At 42.1% G+C, this 18,327-nt stretch overlaps 1 protein-coding gene across 3 annotated transcripts in view; it reads left to right on the forward strand.

The window, feature by feature from the left end:
- LOC124605309 (transmembrane protein 64) overlaps window positions 1-18,327 on the forward strand; it is a 47,628-nt gene that overhangs the window by 14,691 nt on the left and 14,610 nt on the right. Inside the window, exon 3 of one of the 3 annotated variants that reach the window (XM_047136893.1) lies at window positions 15,385-17,911. The exons of the other annotated variants lie outside the window; for them this stretch is intronic. Within the exon in view, the coding sequence (XP_046992849.1) occupies window positions 15,385-15,402 (18 nt within the window). The 3' untranslated portion in view covers window positions 15,403-17,911. Of the gene's footprint in view, window positions 1-15,384; window positions 17,912-18,327 lie in introns of those variants that run through there. 3 annotated transcript variants of the gene reach the window in all.

An 18,327-nucleotide genomic window follows, 5' to 3' on the forward strand; every position in this document is an offset into this window, starting at 1 on the left:
GACTGTTGCCCCTGCAACTACTGAAAAGGCTGCTGCCCCTCTTCAGGAACCACACGTATTTGAGGCAATAATCTTTGTTTGTGGCACAGTAAAGAGCACTGAACTAAATTCAAGTTAGAGAGAACTTGGCTGATTCTAGGGGAAACAAGGAATTTGGTCCAGACAATGTTTGTGAGGAGGAGTGGGGGAGATAGACAATATCACGTACATCGTTTATTGTAGCGGTGAGGTGTAAGATGAATTTGTGAATTGTTAGAAGTTGTCATAAAAATTCTAGGCGCACCAGTTACATCTGCTGCTACAGTGTGTTCCTTTAGCACTTTTAGATGGCTTTAGAGTATAAAAAAAGAAGCAGACTCTCGTCAGAGAGCTGCAAAACTAACATACATATCCTATAGCTGGAAGTTGATGAATGAAACAGGAGCATGACCTAATCGTGTTGATGCCAAGGAAAAACTCATATTGAACAGTCCATGCAAAAACAAAATGGAAAGGAACCCAGTAATCAGTGAGGAATCACATTCAGAAGAATCTGAAGCAGAGTCGGAACTCCGTAATTCTACTTCAACTTATAAAGATCATGAAACTGGCAGTGAACAATGTTTTAATTTTTTGCAGAAGTATAATATAAGCAAAAATCTTACATATTGGCCAGCTACATAATATAAACTATACTATACTTCAAAAATTACTTTTAAACTTGAGTGTTTTTTTTTTTTTAAATGTACTACCTAGGAGTTGACCTTGTTGAAGATGCAAAAAGTTTGACCTTGCTGAAGACGCAAAAAGTTATGTTGACAGTTCTATTTATTTCCCCTGATAACTCTCTGCATACTTTCAAGTAGCTTTTTCAACTCGTTTAGTTAACCACTGAAGAAGCAGTATTACAAAAAACCTGTTCCAAAATATCAGTTTAATTTTTTTATATATGTTGCTTATCAATTAATCTTTAAAATGCATAAATGCGCAGGCATTTATGACTTTTGGGCATTTGCCCAGGCATTTATCTTGGGCATTTGCCGTAACTTATAAATGCCCAGGCATTTTATATCACTAGGGAGGGGGATTCTTAAATTTAAAAAAAATAAACACCATAAGGCTACAGCAAAAGCCCTTTTGACACATATTTCCAAACTGAGGATATCATTGTAATCCTAAAGTTATTGTCTTTCAAATAAAAAACAAATCAATAAAATACCTGGGACTGTTTCAGAGGTGCCATCTTCCGTGGACTATATTTTGGACTAGAATTATAAATACAAAACAAATAACTGGTTTCTTTCTTTGTCCTGAATTTTAACTTATATTAAGTTGAATAATACCTGAAACTATGAAGGTAATAATATTTCTTGGTCTTCTTTAATTGATGTGGACTATGCAAGGGGTATTCAAATGAAAACAAGACATGGGAAAAAGTAAGTAAACTCATGTTGAACAATTGCATTTCTGCCAGTTATTCATGTCTTTCTTGCACAATATTTCAACTGTGTGACTCACAGTCTTCTCCAGATGCTAGACAGCACCTGAAGAAGACTGCAAGTCATGCAGTTGAAATATCATCCAAGATAGATGCAAATAACTGGCAGAAACCAGACTGTGCAACATGATGAAACACCTTGCCAGGAAAACCTGAAGAATTACAACAAGTAAACTGTTTGTTACTTCAAAAGTAGTCACCATAACTATTAATACACTCCTGGAAATGGAAAAAAGAACACATTGACACTGGTGTGTCAGACCCACCATACTTGCTCCGGACACTGCGAGAGGGCTGTACAAGCAATGATCACACGCACGGCACAGCGGACACACCAGGAACCGCGGTGTTGGCCGTCGAATGGCGCTAGCTGCGCAGCATTTGTGCACCGCCGCCGTCAGTGTCAGCCAGTTTGCCGTGGCATACGGAGCTCCATCGCAGTCTTTAACACTGGTAGCATGCCGCGACAGTGTGGACGTGAACCGTATGTGCAGTTGACGGACTTTGAGCGAGGGCGTATAGAGGACATGCGGGAGGCCGGGTGGACGTACCGCCGAATTGCTCAACACGTGGGGCGTGTGGTCTCCACAGTACATCGATGTTGTCGCCAGTGGTCGGCGGAAGGTGCACGTGCCCGTCGACCTGGGACCGGACCGCAGCGACGCACGGATGCACGCCAAGACCGTAGGATCCTACGCAGTGCCGTAGGGGACCGCACCGCCACTTCCCAGCAAATTAGGGACACTGTTGCTCCTGGGGTATCGGCGAGGACCATTCGCAACCGTCTCCATGAAGCTGGGCTACGGTCCCGCACACCGTAAGGCCGTCCTCCGCTCACGCCCCAACATCGTGCAGCCCGCCTCCAGTGGTGTCGCGACAGGCGTGAATGGAGGGACGAATGGAGACGTGTCGTCTTCAGCGATGAGAGTCGCTTCTGCCTTGGTGCCAATGATGGTCGTATGCGTGTTTGGCGCCGTGCAGGTGAGCGCCACAATCAGGACTGCATACGACCGAGGCACACAGGGCCAACACCCGGCATCATGGTGTGGGGAGCGATCTCCTACACTGGCCGTACACCACTGGTGATCGTCGAGGGGACACTGAATAGTGCACGGTACATCCAAACCAGCTTCGAACCCATCGTTCTACCATTCCTAGACCGGCAAGGGAACTTTCTGTTCCAACAGGACAATGCACGTCCGCATGTATCCCGTGCCACCCAACGTGCTCTATAAGGTGTAAGTCAACTACCCTGGCCAGCAAGATCTCCGGATCTGTCCCCCATTGAGCATGTTTGGGACTGGATGAAGCGTCGTCTCACGCGGTCTGCATGTCCAGCACGAACGCTGGTCCAACTGAGGCGCCAGGTGGAAATGGCATGGCAAGCCGTTCCACAGGACTACATCCAGCATCTCTACGATCGTCTCCATGGGAGAATAGCAGCCTGCATTGCTGCGAAAGGTGGATATACACTGTACTAGTGCCGACATTGTGCATGCTCTGTTGCCTGTGTCTATGAGCCTGTGGTTCTGTCAGTGTGATCATGTGATGTATCTGACCCCAGGAATGTGTCAATAAAGTTTCCCCTTCCTGGGGCAATGAATTCACGGTGTTCTTATTTCAATTTCCAGGAGTGTATATTTACCACACTGTGAAACAAGACGGTCAGCACCTTCATGGAAAAATGTTGGCAGTTGCCTGCAGAACCATGATTGTACCCAGGTAAGCATCTCTTTGTCTCAAGCAAGTCGACGACCAAGAATGTCTTTCTCCAGGGCTAAAAAAATAAGGAAAAATCATGGGAAGATATCGGGACTATGGAGGATGTTTAAAAGCTTCCCAGCAAAACTCCTGCAGTGTAGTTGAGACAATATTGGTAACGTGGTTTTCATTGGAGATTGTTTTGAGTACACTGCAGAAGTCTGACGGGGAAATGCTTATACATTCTCGATCACACCCTCTGCAATTTCAGTATTTTGGTGGCCTGGAGAAAGACATTTGTGGCTGTTGATTTGTTTCAGGCAAAGAGGTGCTTGCATGGGTACAATCACTGTTCCATAGCCAAATGCAAACTTTTTCCACTGACCATGTTACCTGTCAGTAGAATAAATGTATTCACAGTTACGGCGATTTCTTTTGAAATAATAAACGGTTTACTTAATTCTTTTCATCTCTCTCACTTTCACCTGATTGCCCCTCATACACACATAAATTTCAGTAATGTATGGAAAGTGGAAATTGATAGATCAAAGATAGGAATGGTTTCGGGGAAAAGTTATTCAGAGGAACTATGTATGCAAAGAAATGAACAGAAGTCATGTCCCCAGTTGAAAGCAGACATAAATCCAAAGGTTCATTTGACTGTTGCAACACTTTATTTGGTAGGCCTATCATGGTAATTGAAGTAGTATAGTGTGACTTTCATCCAACCCGAAAAGATGCCAGCCATTTTAATAGAGAGGTCTCTGATTTAATATGGAGTCGGAACCATGGCGGAATTAGAGGTTTTTTGCATACAAAAATTATCACCAGAAGCAAAATTCACTTTAACTGGCAAAAATAGGATCAGCAGGAAATCCCAATTCTTTGTATGATCTCTATATCATAAGTTCCAATAGCACACTGCCCAACCAATGATTACACCAGGAAAAAGCTGTACTTCCATTTGGACATCTGTAGCCTGTTTATGTATTGGTTACTGGCAACATTAGCCTGGGTTGTGGAAGTGGTGGCAGCAGCAGCACCGATGGCATTGGCGACACCGGTGGCAGTGGTATTCAGTCCAAAAATCGGTTTCACACAGCTCTCCAACCTAGTCTGTCCTTAATAAGCCTTTTCACCTTGCATAATTGCTGCAACCTATAACATTTTTTCCCCTTTTCTTCACCTCCCCCTCCTCAATTTGAATCAGTGGGCTTACCTCTTGATTAGCCATTCCATTTATCCATTTAACTTTCAGCATCCTTCTTTAGCACCACGTTTCATAAGCCTTGATTATCTTCTCATATACACTGCCTTGTCCATATATAATTTCCATATAAGTTTACACTATGGACTAAGTTAGTTTCATATTCCGTGAATCATTTGCCTGATAAATTGTGATGGTGTGGGTTGAGTCATTTCACATTCACACCCCAAATTAATTTGTGATTAATTATACAGATGTGAGTTTTTTCCTACCCCTCACCTTTTTCACTTTACAATAATAGAAATTCTTCTACAGAATAGAAGGGGTTGTCAAGGAGAAACTGTTTTCAGTTTGTTTTCAAGTTTTACTTTGTTGTCTGTTAGGTAGAAAAAATAAAAAAAAGATTACCCACTTTTCAAACCACACTTAAAAATCAAAACAAATTTGGCTCATCATATGATGGTATAAACTTTAAAGAGCCATGCCTCTCAAAAATTTGCAGTGAGTAGTACTTATTTGTAGTAATTCACAGGGAATTACATTTAGCCTGTTACACACTTAAAATTGTGGTACATGGCAAACACTGACAGCAGTGAGAATTCCTCCAAATGGAATTGGGCAACTAGAGCCATTTTAATTTTTACAGACTGCCACAACTCATGCTTGTGTCATAAATCAGTTTTTCCATACCACATGAATGTCATCCGAAGTATTTTTTTCTTTCTATGAAATGTAGTGTTTTCATCCAAGAAAGTTACCTTTTGGCTTGATGGCTGGATACTGCCATCTATTTTGCAAACAAAGTGACATAGAAATGTAGAACCTAAAGTACAAAACAGAAACTTTATTAAACTGTCATAAGCATATAAGTACTGTTGTTAATGATTAATCAGAGGATCTGAGTCATCATCACTCGATTCCTTGTTGCTACTGTTTTTGTGGAGAGCATCATTCTCTGTGCCATTAAGGGCTTATAAACACACCGTTTTTTTAAATGCATAATGGACACTTTTATTTGGGACACATTTCCAAGATTGGTCATTCAACCCATTCACTTGAGATAAGTGTGCATGCTTAATGTGTCCTGTAAGCATTAATTACCTACCTTCTTTTGCTTGCTATTGCATGTACATATTTTTAAGTTTGTCTCTAAATGTTTTATTTAAACAAACATCGAATGACTGTAGAATTGACATCATCCCTCCTGGAACTACAGCCAAGTGCATTCTGCCCTCTGCCAATTTTCTCTTTACGGCTGGAGTAGTGTGCCCTGCGTATGACTCTAGTACAAGCACATTGGCAAACTTAGCAAGGCACCAGAAACGACATTCCCATAGAAGGTTAATCTACTCTAATACAACGTCCTCTGTGAACCAGCCACTTTTGCTAGCAAGTAACCAATAATGTTTTTTGTAAATACCTAGGACTTAAGTAACGTATTGCTTTTAAAAACAGTGAGCAGTGGCAGTTTATAGCCATCCACTGCAGAGCAAGCATGACAGATATGCTCTTCACCACTCGCAGACAATATCTTGACATCGCTGTTCCCTTTTGCTTCTACCATGTAATTTGTTGTCATATTAAAATACACCAGAGTTTGGTCCGCATTTCCATCTGAGTAAGAAGATATTATTTTCAGTGCACTGTTAAATTATGAAGTGTTAAAATTCAACGAGTTTTTCCTTGTAGTTTTCTGTCAGCTTCTGTGCAATTGAGATGCACCTACAAAGAGAAAATCTCCAATATTTCATGAAATGAGCACCCCAATTGCAGCTTCCTTTGAAATTTGTGGTTTTCCGCTGTTTAGCAACTACATGTGCTTTAACTTCGATAATTTCTGCTCCCATGGGTAAGCACTTCTGTCACTGTTCCCTAACAAAATCATTAAGCACAACTTCTAACATACAGTAGCAGCTGTGTTTTGGTCCATAAACTGTTTTTCTACTGCTGGAACAAGTTAAAAGGTGTTCGTTTTTCTGTCCCTATCATTTCACATTACTCTCATTGATTCCATGTTTTCTCAGTGAGAGAAATCACTTCTTTTTTCGACTTCACAGTACAATGAATACATTTCATCATGGTAGACTAAAACCTGGCGCTTTACAGAGGTACTAAATTAGACTGAAGTAAATGGTGAAATCCAAATGTACCATCTGCAAACGTTGTAGTGAGCACTGCTCTCATTGGCCTTGGGGTCAGTAGGAGAAACACAAATGAAGTTGGAGGGGGGGGGGGGGGGGGGGTTGTTTGGTTGGTGTGCTGGGAGAGTTTCACCCATTGCGTGAAGCACAAATAACATATGGTTCATATTGTTCATTTGCTATAGTAGTTATCTCTCACGGAAGTAACAGAGTTTCATAAAAGCTCATGTTCAACACCTTATCTGTACTCATGAATATGAAATTAAATTAAAGCAGTGAAACTACTACTTATTGTTACATCACAAATATTGGCAGCATTTAGAAATGGCTCAATGTACATCAGCGTGTGCCGACAGCTTCCGAATGCAGCTGGAGCTGTCGAAATGCAAGACTCTTACCATACTGGTCACCTTCTGCAGGTTCTTAAAAATGTTCATTTTGATGGTGTGTATGTGAAGAGATTTACTTTCATTGCTATGGATATTTGCAAACTGCTGAACCCAAAGGTGAGCAGTATTAGATATGAATTTCCTTCAGGATAAAAAAATTAACATTCAGTACTTAAATAACAACACAACAGGGTCTGTGGCAAAAAAACTAATTACAATGATTTCTAGCAGCATTTTTTGGTAGTTCCTTAAGCTTCTTCCTGTAATGAAGCCACAGGCACATTTTTGGGCCATGAGAATCAGAAAAAAAGATCAGCTTAGGTAAATACAGTACTCTTGTTCGACATTTGTAGATTTTCATCGTATCTTTTATTTATGTATTAATCCAGGGATTATCTCACAATGATATACTATAAACCATCCTGACATTTGCCTGAAATGATTTAGCAAAAACCATAGAAAATGTAAATCACGATGGCTGGATAGAGAAAATTTTATCATCTTGAATATGAGCTTAGTGTCCTAACAACTGCACTGCCTCACTTGGTTGTCCTCTATTTTATGATATTCATTGATTCACACAAAATTTTCTCCAGATACTTGTGTTATAAAACACACATTTGCACTTCTTTGCAGCATGCACTAAGAGCACTCGCTAGTAATATGTTGCCACGAACATGTTGCTATGCTCCATCCGCTAACTCCGTAATTTCAGGCCGCTCAGAGAGCGACACCAGTCCCATAAACATGCAGCTATGCCCCATTCAAATCTTCTATCCTCCTCTCCGTTCGCATGAAAAACTGAATCAGCAACCCTCCTTGATGAGTGAGATGTTTAGCTCAGGAGACTGACAAGACATTGTTAACATCATGATTTTCTTGCAAAATTGTTGTATTGTGATCATTTATTGTAATATGACAAGCGTCTGTAGTTGTTTGTTGTTGTGGTCTTCAGTCCAAAGACTGGTTTGATGTAGCTCTCCATGCTACTGTATCCTACGTGAGCCTCTTCAACCCCGGATAACTACTGCAACCTACATCCTTCTGAACCTGCTTATTACTGTATTCATCTTTTGGTCTCCCTCTATGATTTTTATCCTTCATACTTGCCTTCAGTAATTGGTAACCTGTAGTTATCCCCTTTCATTGTTAACCACTACTCAGGAGTTCTCAGAGTAATCCTTAAATGTGTAGTACGCGTTAGTTATGAAGAATGTTTCAGCTGCCTTTTGAAACAGATTCATTTTAGTGACCTTTTTCATTGCTTTGGGCAATGTATTATGCAGTCTTATTCCCTGATAGAAAATGCTGTTTGGAGTTTTGTGTTTGTTTTTCCCAGGTAAATGTAAGTCCAGACTGGCTCTTGTTCCATGATTATACATAGGAATAGTAGAGAAATGGTTTCCCTTGTAGGCACGGCAGATTGGTAGAGGTACTCACTTGGTGTATTAAAGATGCTCATTTTTGTAAAGTAGTTCTTTACAATGAGTCCGACTACTACTTCTAGTTATTATTCTTATGGACCTTTTGTGTGTTTCATGCTTTTGATTCCCATAAAACAATCTCAGGGCTAAGAATTGGTTAAAAGCTAGGTATTGGCAACATAACCTAGGCCTTGCACTGTACTACTGATCAGTCTACCACCACCACCATGATTTCGGTGACAATACCACACTTTAACCGAGAATTGCGTATGTGTAAGAGTAGTATGTCACCACAAGACACTGGCTGTTAACAAACTGATGATAGAACCCTAATAGTATAACATGCTGATGACAGTCATGTTGCCAGTATCTTTACCTCCTGCTGGTTCGGGGGTAAGAATAGGCCTGCGGTATTCCTGCTTGTCGTAAGAGGCGACTAAAAGGAGTCTCAAACGTTTTGGCCCTTATGTGATGGTCCCCTCTTGGGTTTGACCACCATATTTCAAAATTATTCCGAAAAGCGAGCCAATTGGGGAGGGGCGCCTTACTTGGCATTGTGTCCATCGTGCATTGAGACCTTAGCCAGCTTATTCATCGTTGCATTGCAGTCCCGCTTGCTCTCCATCTCATGAACGAAGATACATTCCTGGGTGCAATTTCCTCCAGGCTCTCTGCAGTGTCGGTTTCTGCACTGATGATGACCATGGACCACTTGCCACCTAATATCCACCACGGTAGCCAGTCCATTGTGGTGGGGCCGCCATGTACCCTGTTGGTTATAGCCTCCTGACAACACAGGGATTGCTCTACTGATGCCTGCGCTGTTAACTCTCCATGTATGCCAAGGAGTAGATGCCTATCTCCCTGGGGCATCGGGACTCCTGGCAATGGCCATCCTGCCAGGTGGCCCTTGCTGTGGCTGGGTGGCGCCCGTGGGGAGGGCCTTTGGTCGGAGTAGGTGGCATCAGGGTGGATGACACGCAGTGAAGCATGGCACATCTTCTCCTGCTAGTGGCCAACCACCGGCAGTCTCTAAGCGTTCAAGGGCTCACTTTAATGCAAACATGTATGACCCCAAATCGTTCCCCTCCCTGGCCACACCATGGGAGGAATGCAGGAACAGAAGGATATGAATGACAGCGAGACGTATTCGCCCCGGTATCTAGTCTGTACGAGAGCTGATGTGGAATCCTTTGTGTCCATGAAGTCTCAGTTCTTCATAGAGCATTTAGAGGACAAGTTTGGGGAGGTGGAGGGCTTGTCAAAAATGCGGTCCGGGTCAGTCTTGATAAAAACAGTATCCTCCGCCCAGTCACGGGCATTACTCGCTTGTAAGAAGCTGGGGGATGTTTCTGCTACTATCACACCCCATAAAAGCTTAAATATGGTCCAGGGCATTATCTTCCACAGGGACCTTCTTTTACAGTCCAATGACGAGCTGCGCACCAACTTAGAACGACGAGGTGTCCATTTCATCGGGCACGTCCACCGGGGTCCGAGGGATAATCAGGTTTCCACTGGTGCCTTCATCTTGGCCTTCAAGGGTGACACGTTGCCCGAGAAGGTGAAGGTGATGGTCTACTGCTGTGATGTCAAGCCATATATCCCTCCCCCGATGCAGTGCTTCAAGCGTTGGAAGTTCGGCCATATGTCTTCCCGCTGTGCTTCCAGCCTCATATGTCGCAATTGTGGTCGTCCATCCCATCCCGATACTCCATGTGCCCCACCTCCCATCTGTGTCAACTACAGAAGGAATGGAAAATAATGGAATACAAGACCCTGGAGTGACTGACCTACACTGAGGGTAAACGGAAATTTGAACGGCTTCATCCCGTGCACACGACGTCATCTTATGCCGCCACTGTCACTCCTGTTACAGCTCCATCCATTGCACCACATACAGTCAGCTCTCAGAGCCAAACGACCACATCTGCCAGTTGATGGTGGGGGGCACTTCCCTCCCTGTTGCTCCCGCACCACCACCTCGGGAGCATCACCCTCCCCCAACCATCGGGGACACTGGCCCCCACTTCTAAGCGGGAGAAGAGTAAGTCTTCTTTGGCTTCTCTCGCTAGGAAGGGATTTCTCGGGTCACTCCCTTCCCAGGTTCCTTTCAGTGGCAAACCAGACACCTGCCAGGGGCTGAAGAAGCCCCAGGTAGCTGGTCGTAGGGCTTCGCAGTCCTCTTCAGTCCCAGAGACTGAATCAAAGAAGCCCTCCCAGCAAGGGCAACCAAAGGAACAGCGTGAGAAATCGAAATCGAAGACCCCTAAGACCAAGGAAATTGTGGTGGCACCCACTCCACTGCTACCTACAAGCTCTGCATCTGGGGATCGGTGGAGATTCTGGTGTCCACTGAGGACCCAGATCTCGCCGGTCCCTCAGACACCATGGATGTCGCTCCCATCGGTACTCACTCCATGGCAGCAGGTGACCCAGCACCGTAATCTGCCTCCTCAGTCCCTTCACGCCTATCTCAGCCATGGACAGTGTCATCCTCCAGTGGAACTGCAGCGGTTTTTTCCACCATCTTGCTGAGCTCCAACAACTTCTCAGCCTTCACCCTTTCCTCTGCATTGCTCTTCAGGAAACTTGGTTTCCGGCAGTGTGAACCCCCGCCCTCTGTGGCTATCGGGGTTATTACAGGGTCCGGCATAAAAAACTCCCCGATTACAAAGTAACGTGCAGCGGACAGTAGAAGGAGCAGAGTGGTGGGGGGCGCGTCGTTAAGTAGCTGCCTACGTGCCGTTTTCAGTGTGCGCCATGGCGTGGTCTGGTGAACATCGTGGCTTCGTAGTGGAAGATTTTATTCAAAATGGCGAATCGCCTATTAATACTCAACGTGCTTTTCGCGTTCGGTTTGCGCTCGGACGACGGGACCCTGTTCCCGATAAGAAAACAATTTATTCTTGGGTTGCTAACTTTCGTGAGACAGGTTCCGCATTAAAAAGGAAACCACCTGGACGACCACGGACTGCAACAGGCCCCGGAAATGTTGATGCAGTTAGAGCTTCAGTTCAACAATCTCCTCGACGATCCGCTAAAAAGCATGCGGCAGCATTACGGATATCTGATCGAAGTGTGAGAAGAATCTTGCACCGAGATCTTAAAATGCATCCTTACAAAATTGTAACTACGCAGGAACTGAGTGAACGAGACTGTGGTGTCCGTGTAAGTTTGTGCCAAGACCTTCTTCGGAACATTCGTCCCAACGATATTGTGATTTTTTCTGATGAAGCACACTTTCACCTTGCCGGAACAGTGAACAGCCAAAATTGCAGGTACTGGTGTGAACACAATCCCCAAGAACTTCATCAACGACCACTTCATAGCCCTAAAGTAACAGTATGGTGTGCTGTTTACAATTCCGGAGTGATCGGTCCTTACTTTTTCGAAGAAAATGACAGGAATTTAACCGTCAACAGTGAACGCTATTGTGCCATGCTCCGCGACTTTCTCCAACCGCAACTAAGGGAGCTTTTTGGTGAAATAGAGAACGTGTGGTTCCAGCAAGATGGTGCTACTGCCCACACAGCGCGGCAGTCACTGGCATTGGTGAAGGAAATGTTTCCTGGACATGTGATCTCGTTGCGTGGAGACATTGGCTGGCCCCCACGATCGCCGGACTTAACGCCCTGTGATTTCTTTCTTTGGGGCTATTTAAAAGCAAAAGTTTATGAACAACATCCACAATCTTTACGAGCCCTGAAAGAAGCAATTACACAAGAGGTTGAAGCTATTCCACCTGAAATGACTCAAAGAGTAATGAATAACTTCAGGGAAAGACTCAAACAGTGTGTCGACAGTGCAGGAAGCCATTTAAGGGATGTTTTATTTAAAAAGTAAGACCATAAGAGTATTTTCTAAAATGGCATAATATGTACTTTTATTTAGTATAAATAAAATTGTTCTACCTTATTTGGTTTTGTTTTTATTAGCTATCCTTAAAGGGGAGGTTTTTCTGCCGGACCTTGTATAAGAACCGGGCAGCTTATGAGAGGGTATCTGGTGGCGTCTGCATCTACGTCCTTCACTCTCTTTACAGCGAGTCTGTCCCTCTACAACACCTTTAGAGGCTGTCGTTGTTCAGGTGTGACACCTCAGGCTGTTACTGTCTGCAGTCTCTCTCTTCCATCAGATGGTGATGTCCAGCAGCATGTCTTGGCTGCACTGATTAGCCCAATTGCCGCCATCTTTTCTTATGTTGGGCAACTTCAATGCCCATAACCCTGTGGGGTGGATCAGTGGCAACAGGCTGAGGCAGCATCATTGAGCAAGTATTGGCACAGCTCGACCTTTCTCTGTTAAATACTTGTTTCTTCTCACATTTCAATGTGGCACATAGCACGTAATCAGCCATCGACCTTTTGATCTGCAGCCCTAGCCTATTTCAATCTGTCCAGTGGAATGTGCATGGCGACTTGTGCAGTAGTGACCACTTTCTGATCTTTCTGTCACTGCCGCAGCGTCACTCTTCTGGGCACCCCTGCAGATGGGCTACGAATAAGGCTGACTGGGACTTGTTCACCTCCATTGCCACTATTGAGCCTCTTTCCAATGACTCCATTGATGCGGTGGTTCACTCGCTCACCACCGGCATCATTACTCCTGCAGAATCTGCCATTCCCTGTTCTTCTGGGTCCCCTTGGCAGAGGACTGTGCCTTGGTGGTGCCCGAGATCACTGAGGCGATTAAAGATCACAGGCGGGCACTCCAGCATCACAAGCAACATCCCTCATTGGCACACCTCATCGCTTTTAAACGGCTCCGTACGCGAGCCCGCCACCTCATTCGCCAATGCAAGCAGGAGTGCTGGGAAAGGTATGTCTCCGCCATTGGCCTCTGTACCTCTCCATCACAGGTTTGGGCCAAGATAAGGCGACTCTATGGCTATCGGACTTCTATCAGCGTACCTGCGCTTTCGCTGAATGGAGCAGTCTGTACTGACTCCGACACAATTGCAAACCGCTTAGCGGAGCATTTTGCTCAGAGTTCCACTTCTGCAAATTACCCACTGGCCTTCCGCTCCCTGAGAGAGCGGTTGAAACGTTGGAGCCTTTCATTTCACACGTGCCACTCTGAATCATACAATGCTCCGTTCAGTGAGTGGGAATTCCAAAGTGCCCTAGCTGCTTGCCCTGATACAGCTCCCAGGCCAGATCGCATCCACTGTCAGATGCTCAAACACCTCTCGGTGGACTGCCAGTGACTCCTCCTAGACCTTTTCAACCATATCTTGGTTGAGTGTGAGTTCCCGTTGCTATGACGGGAAAGCATCATAATCCCCGTGTTGAAACCTGGCAAGAACTCCCTTGATCCACTTGCTATTCATCCTCATGGCTACAAGACCCACACACTTCCATTTCATTTTTTTTAGTCATAATCACATTTTCCATTCCAGTCTCTTCCCTGATACATTTGTTTGTTTACCTCTCTCGCCTAGTAATTTTCAACACACATCTCACCATTACACACTGCAAACTTGAGTTTCTTAATGGCGTTTGGCCTTAAGTCCAACTGCCATAACTCACAGTAATTGCAGACTTTCCATTTCAGGCATATTGGGAACTTTTTTCAGAATGTTATTCATTTTTTTCTGAAAGCTCTCCAAACAATTTATACTCTTCTGTTACTTGGTTTTCTTGTCTATACAATCATTGTCCTCGGTTGCTCTAAATACAGTAACTTATTAGCTGATTCTATGGCATCATTGTTAATTTGCACAATTTTCTTTTCTGTTTGTTCATTGCACTTTTTTATTGTAATTGATTTCTAGGCATGGTTACAAATTTGCTGTATCCAGTTACCCCATTTGTTGTTAAAGTTTACCTTGAATGAAACAGGAAGTTTACTTTTACCAGTCACTGTTTATTATTCTCCATAGCGCGTTTCAAAGGTTTAAACCTCCATCATCAGATGGATTTAGATTTGGTAATATGACGTGTGTGTGTGTGTGTGTGTGTGTGTGTGTGTGTGTGTGTGTGTGGGGTATGATTTTTTTGGAGGAACAGATGACCCTGTCTAGTGGAGAAACAAAACACTATATCAGAATATGGCTCCTTTTTTTTTTAATGGTAAAAATAAAATAAGTGAAATAGAGTACCTCCAGTGGCCACAGGTTCCTTTCACTGTCGTAACAAATCATATGTATGCTGTCATATTTTGTAAACAAATATGCCATCTTGGAACTATTAGACGCAAGAATCATATAGCAGAAGCGAAACATTGTCACAAAGTACAAGGAATATACATCATAACAACATTATTACAGAATAAATTTTAAAGTATTTTGCAGATCTTTGTTTTGAAGTGTCGAATACATGCATTGTAATAAATATTTCAGGTGGTATATAAATTCATTTTTGTCAAGTTTATATAGCTTAAACCTCATACTCATTTATATAATTAGGTGACATGTTGCAAACCTTAAGTACAACAATTATGTTGGCTCCAGTGGTAAAATTATACATAAATAGCAGTTTTGGTTGGGGTTCACAGATAGGAATGAAAGGCTGAAGGCAGGGGGAGGGGAAGGGAAAGAGAGATGCAGAGGAAGGGAGAGGGTGGAATGAGTGATTGGATGAGAACAAACTTTCAAAAGCAAGGGGGTTCTTAAGGTTACATCTGTTACATGTAATAACTGCCTAAAGGTTGGGGTAATACATTGGTTAATGCTTTAAAATGTGCAGATAGATGCACAGTTTGTGCCATAAGTTGATGTACCTATAGTTTCAAGCTGAGAGGGGTTACAAGCTGTTGTTGAGGTGGTATATTTGTATATGAGGTTAGTCTCTTGTACATTTGGGGGATGTCATGGTAACATAAAATATTAAGGTATGTGTGTGTGTGTGTGTGTGTGTGTGTGTGTGTGTGTGTGTGTTGCTGAAAACAGAGATGATGCTATTGTAAATATTGTCATTTTTGTCGTTTATGATGGATTCAGGTTGTTTTGTTTGCTATTTGTATATCTGGAGTGTTTCAAGGATGTCTAGTTTTTTGCCTTTAGGTTGGATGTGTTCTTAAAATGGTGTTTTATTTCACGCAGGTTGGTGGCTGTTGCTGAGTTGTGATATTTTGTGTCTTTTAGTGCTGCCATGTGTTCTTTGAATCTAATCACAAATGACCTACCAGTCTGGCCTATGTAGAAGCAGTCACAATGCAAACACTCAATTTTGTACACACCTGTACGATGAAGTGGATTTTGTGTGTTGATGTGAGGTAACTTCTGTCCAAGCTTGTTGTTTGTAATAAAGGATATGTTAACGCCTTTTCGTTTGAAGACATTGTCAATCTGATATGAAATAATACCTAGAAATGGGATTGTATGGAAGATGTTGTTTTCTTTTTGTTTTTTGTGATGTGATTATTTTGCCACTGTTGAGTGTTTTAAGGTGTCTACTATGGAGCTGTTATAACCATTTCCAATAGCTGTTTGTTCAGAAGAGGCACTACTCTGCACAGGATTAAAGCAGGATGTTCAAGCTCCACTGGATCAAAAGAACCAAGAGAAGCTCGTCACTAGTGTCACACAGATTCAGCCACTGCCTTTAAGAAGCAAAATTATAGAAGAGCAGCATGCCACAAAATCAAGGAAATAATTGAGAAGGAAATTGCAAAACCATTCCCAGCATACAATAAAATGTAGAAGCCCTTACATGTACTATTAAGACTAAATTAAGCATGTGTAATGCAATAATTGTAAGCGCTGACAAGGGTAATACAACTGTCGTAATGAACAGAGCAACAAACATAGAAAAAACTTTAGACTTCTTCCGAGCCAACAACATAACAGAAATACTTGAAGATCCAACAGCCAATATACAAAAATAGATTAAACACATTTCAAATAACATAAACGTTCTACTCACCATCCAAGAAGCAAGAAACGTTGTAACAATGAGCCCACAATCATCTTGCCTTAGATCACAACCAAAGATACACAAAAATGGGACCTCCATCAGGCCTATAGCGAGCTATAGGAACAGCCAAACATTCAAACTCAACTAAATGCCCTTCAAAATCCTCAAAGGAGCATACACATTCAAAATTAATGCCAACCTACAAAAGCACAAAAAAATTCCTTCGACTGATATTGCTGAACTAATGGACTTGCTTGAATTCACACTTCCACACAACTATTTCAAATTCAACAATAAAATCTACAAACAAGCAGATGGCCTGGCAAAGGGCTCAAACCTTTCCAGATTGTTAGCTGACATATTTATAAGTAATTTAGAAGACAAAATCCTGAATTCCAACCACCACCACCTCAAAAATATCATCTACTACTACAGGTATGTAGATGATACCACCATTTTAATCACTGGCACAGGTAGGTGATTTGTGATTAGATTCAAAGAACACATGGCAGCATTTAAAAAACAAAAAATACCGCACATCAGCAATGATCACCCACCTGCATGAAACAAAACATCATGTTAACGACACAAGTATCAGCATTCTACAGATCCAACCTAAAGGCAAAAAACTAGACCTCTTTGAAACACTCCTAATATACAAACACCAAACAAAACAATCTGAATCCATCTCAAATGACAATATTTACATTAGTATCATCTCTGTTTTCAGCAATTGCCTACATTATTAAATTTGCAATGTGTGTGTGCGCATGTGCGCGCACCTTAATATTTACCATAAATATTTAGTTATGTTACCATGACATCCCCCATGGAATTGACCTCATTGATAAATATGCCACCACACCAACAGCTTGTACTCCTTGTCAGCTTGAAACTATAGGTACATTAACTAATGACACAAATTGTACATCTATATGCATATTTTAAAACATTAACCAATGTATTACCTCAACCTTTAGGCAGTTATTACATGTGACAGATATAACCTTAAGAACCCCTTGCTTTTGAAAAGTTTGCTCTCATTCAATCACTTGTTCCACCCTCTCTTTCCCTCTGTCATTCTCTTTCCTTTCCTCTCCCACTGCCTCCATTCTTTCATTCCTATCTGTGAATTCCAACCAAAATTGCTATTTATGTATAATTTTAACACTGGAGCCAACATAATTATTGTACTTAAGGTTTACATCATGTCAGCTGATTATATAGATGAGTATGAAGTTTAAGCTATATAAACTTGACAAAAATGAATTTATATACCACCTGAAATATTTATTACAATGCATGTATTCGACACTTCAAAACAAAGATCTCCAAAAGCCTTTAAAACTTATTCTGTAATAATGTTGTTATGATGTATATTCCTTGTACTTTGTGACAGTGTTTCTCTTCTGCTATATGATTGTTGCATATAATGGTTCCCAGATGCCACATTTGTTTCCAAAATATGACAGTATACATTTGATGTGTTATGACAGTGAAAGGAATCTGTGCCACTGGAGGTGCTCTGTTTGACTTATTTTATTTTTACCATTAGATATATGTTTAGTTTTTGTCACACAAAAAAACAACACCAAAACCATGTTCCAAAATAATGTTTTGTTTCTTCACTAAACAGTGCCATAAGTTCTTCCAAAAAATCATCACACACACACACACACACACACACACACACACACACACACACACACACACACCATGCTAATGTAAATCCATGTGATGATGGAGGTTTAAACCTTTGAAACACATTGTGGAGATAAATAAACAGTGACTGGTAACAGTAAACTTGTTTCATTTGATATCAATAATAGTCATGGCAAAGCCTAACCAAAAATGTTCACATTTAAAGATAAAGTGTTGAAGTTTATTTGTCCTAGAGGCAGACAGTACAGTGTCATCAGCAAGATGAAGTTGGTGAATGTTTGCTCTATTTACAGGCACCCCTTCTTTATTTTCTCAGTTCAAGGATATAAAATGTTCTTTAAGCCTGCTGAGAATAGTTTTGTTTATAAAGAATTTCGTTGCCTGTCTCCTCTTTCCATTCTGGACTTCTCGCTATCATGAAGAAGTCCATAGGTCAATTAAAATTACTTGATAGTTGACACTTCATG

Source organism: Schistocerca americana, chromosome 3 (genome assembly GCF_021461395.2).
Source record: "Schistocerca americana isolate TAMUIC-IGC-003095 chromosome 3, iqSchAmer2.1, whole genome shotgun sequence".
Lineage (NCBI taxonomy): Eukaryota > Metazoa > Arthropoda > Insecta > Orthoptera > Acrididae > Schistocerca > Schistocerca americana.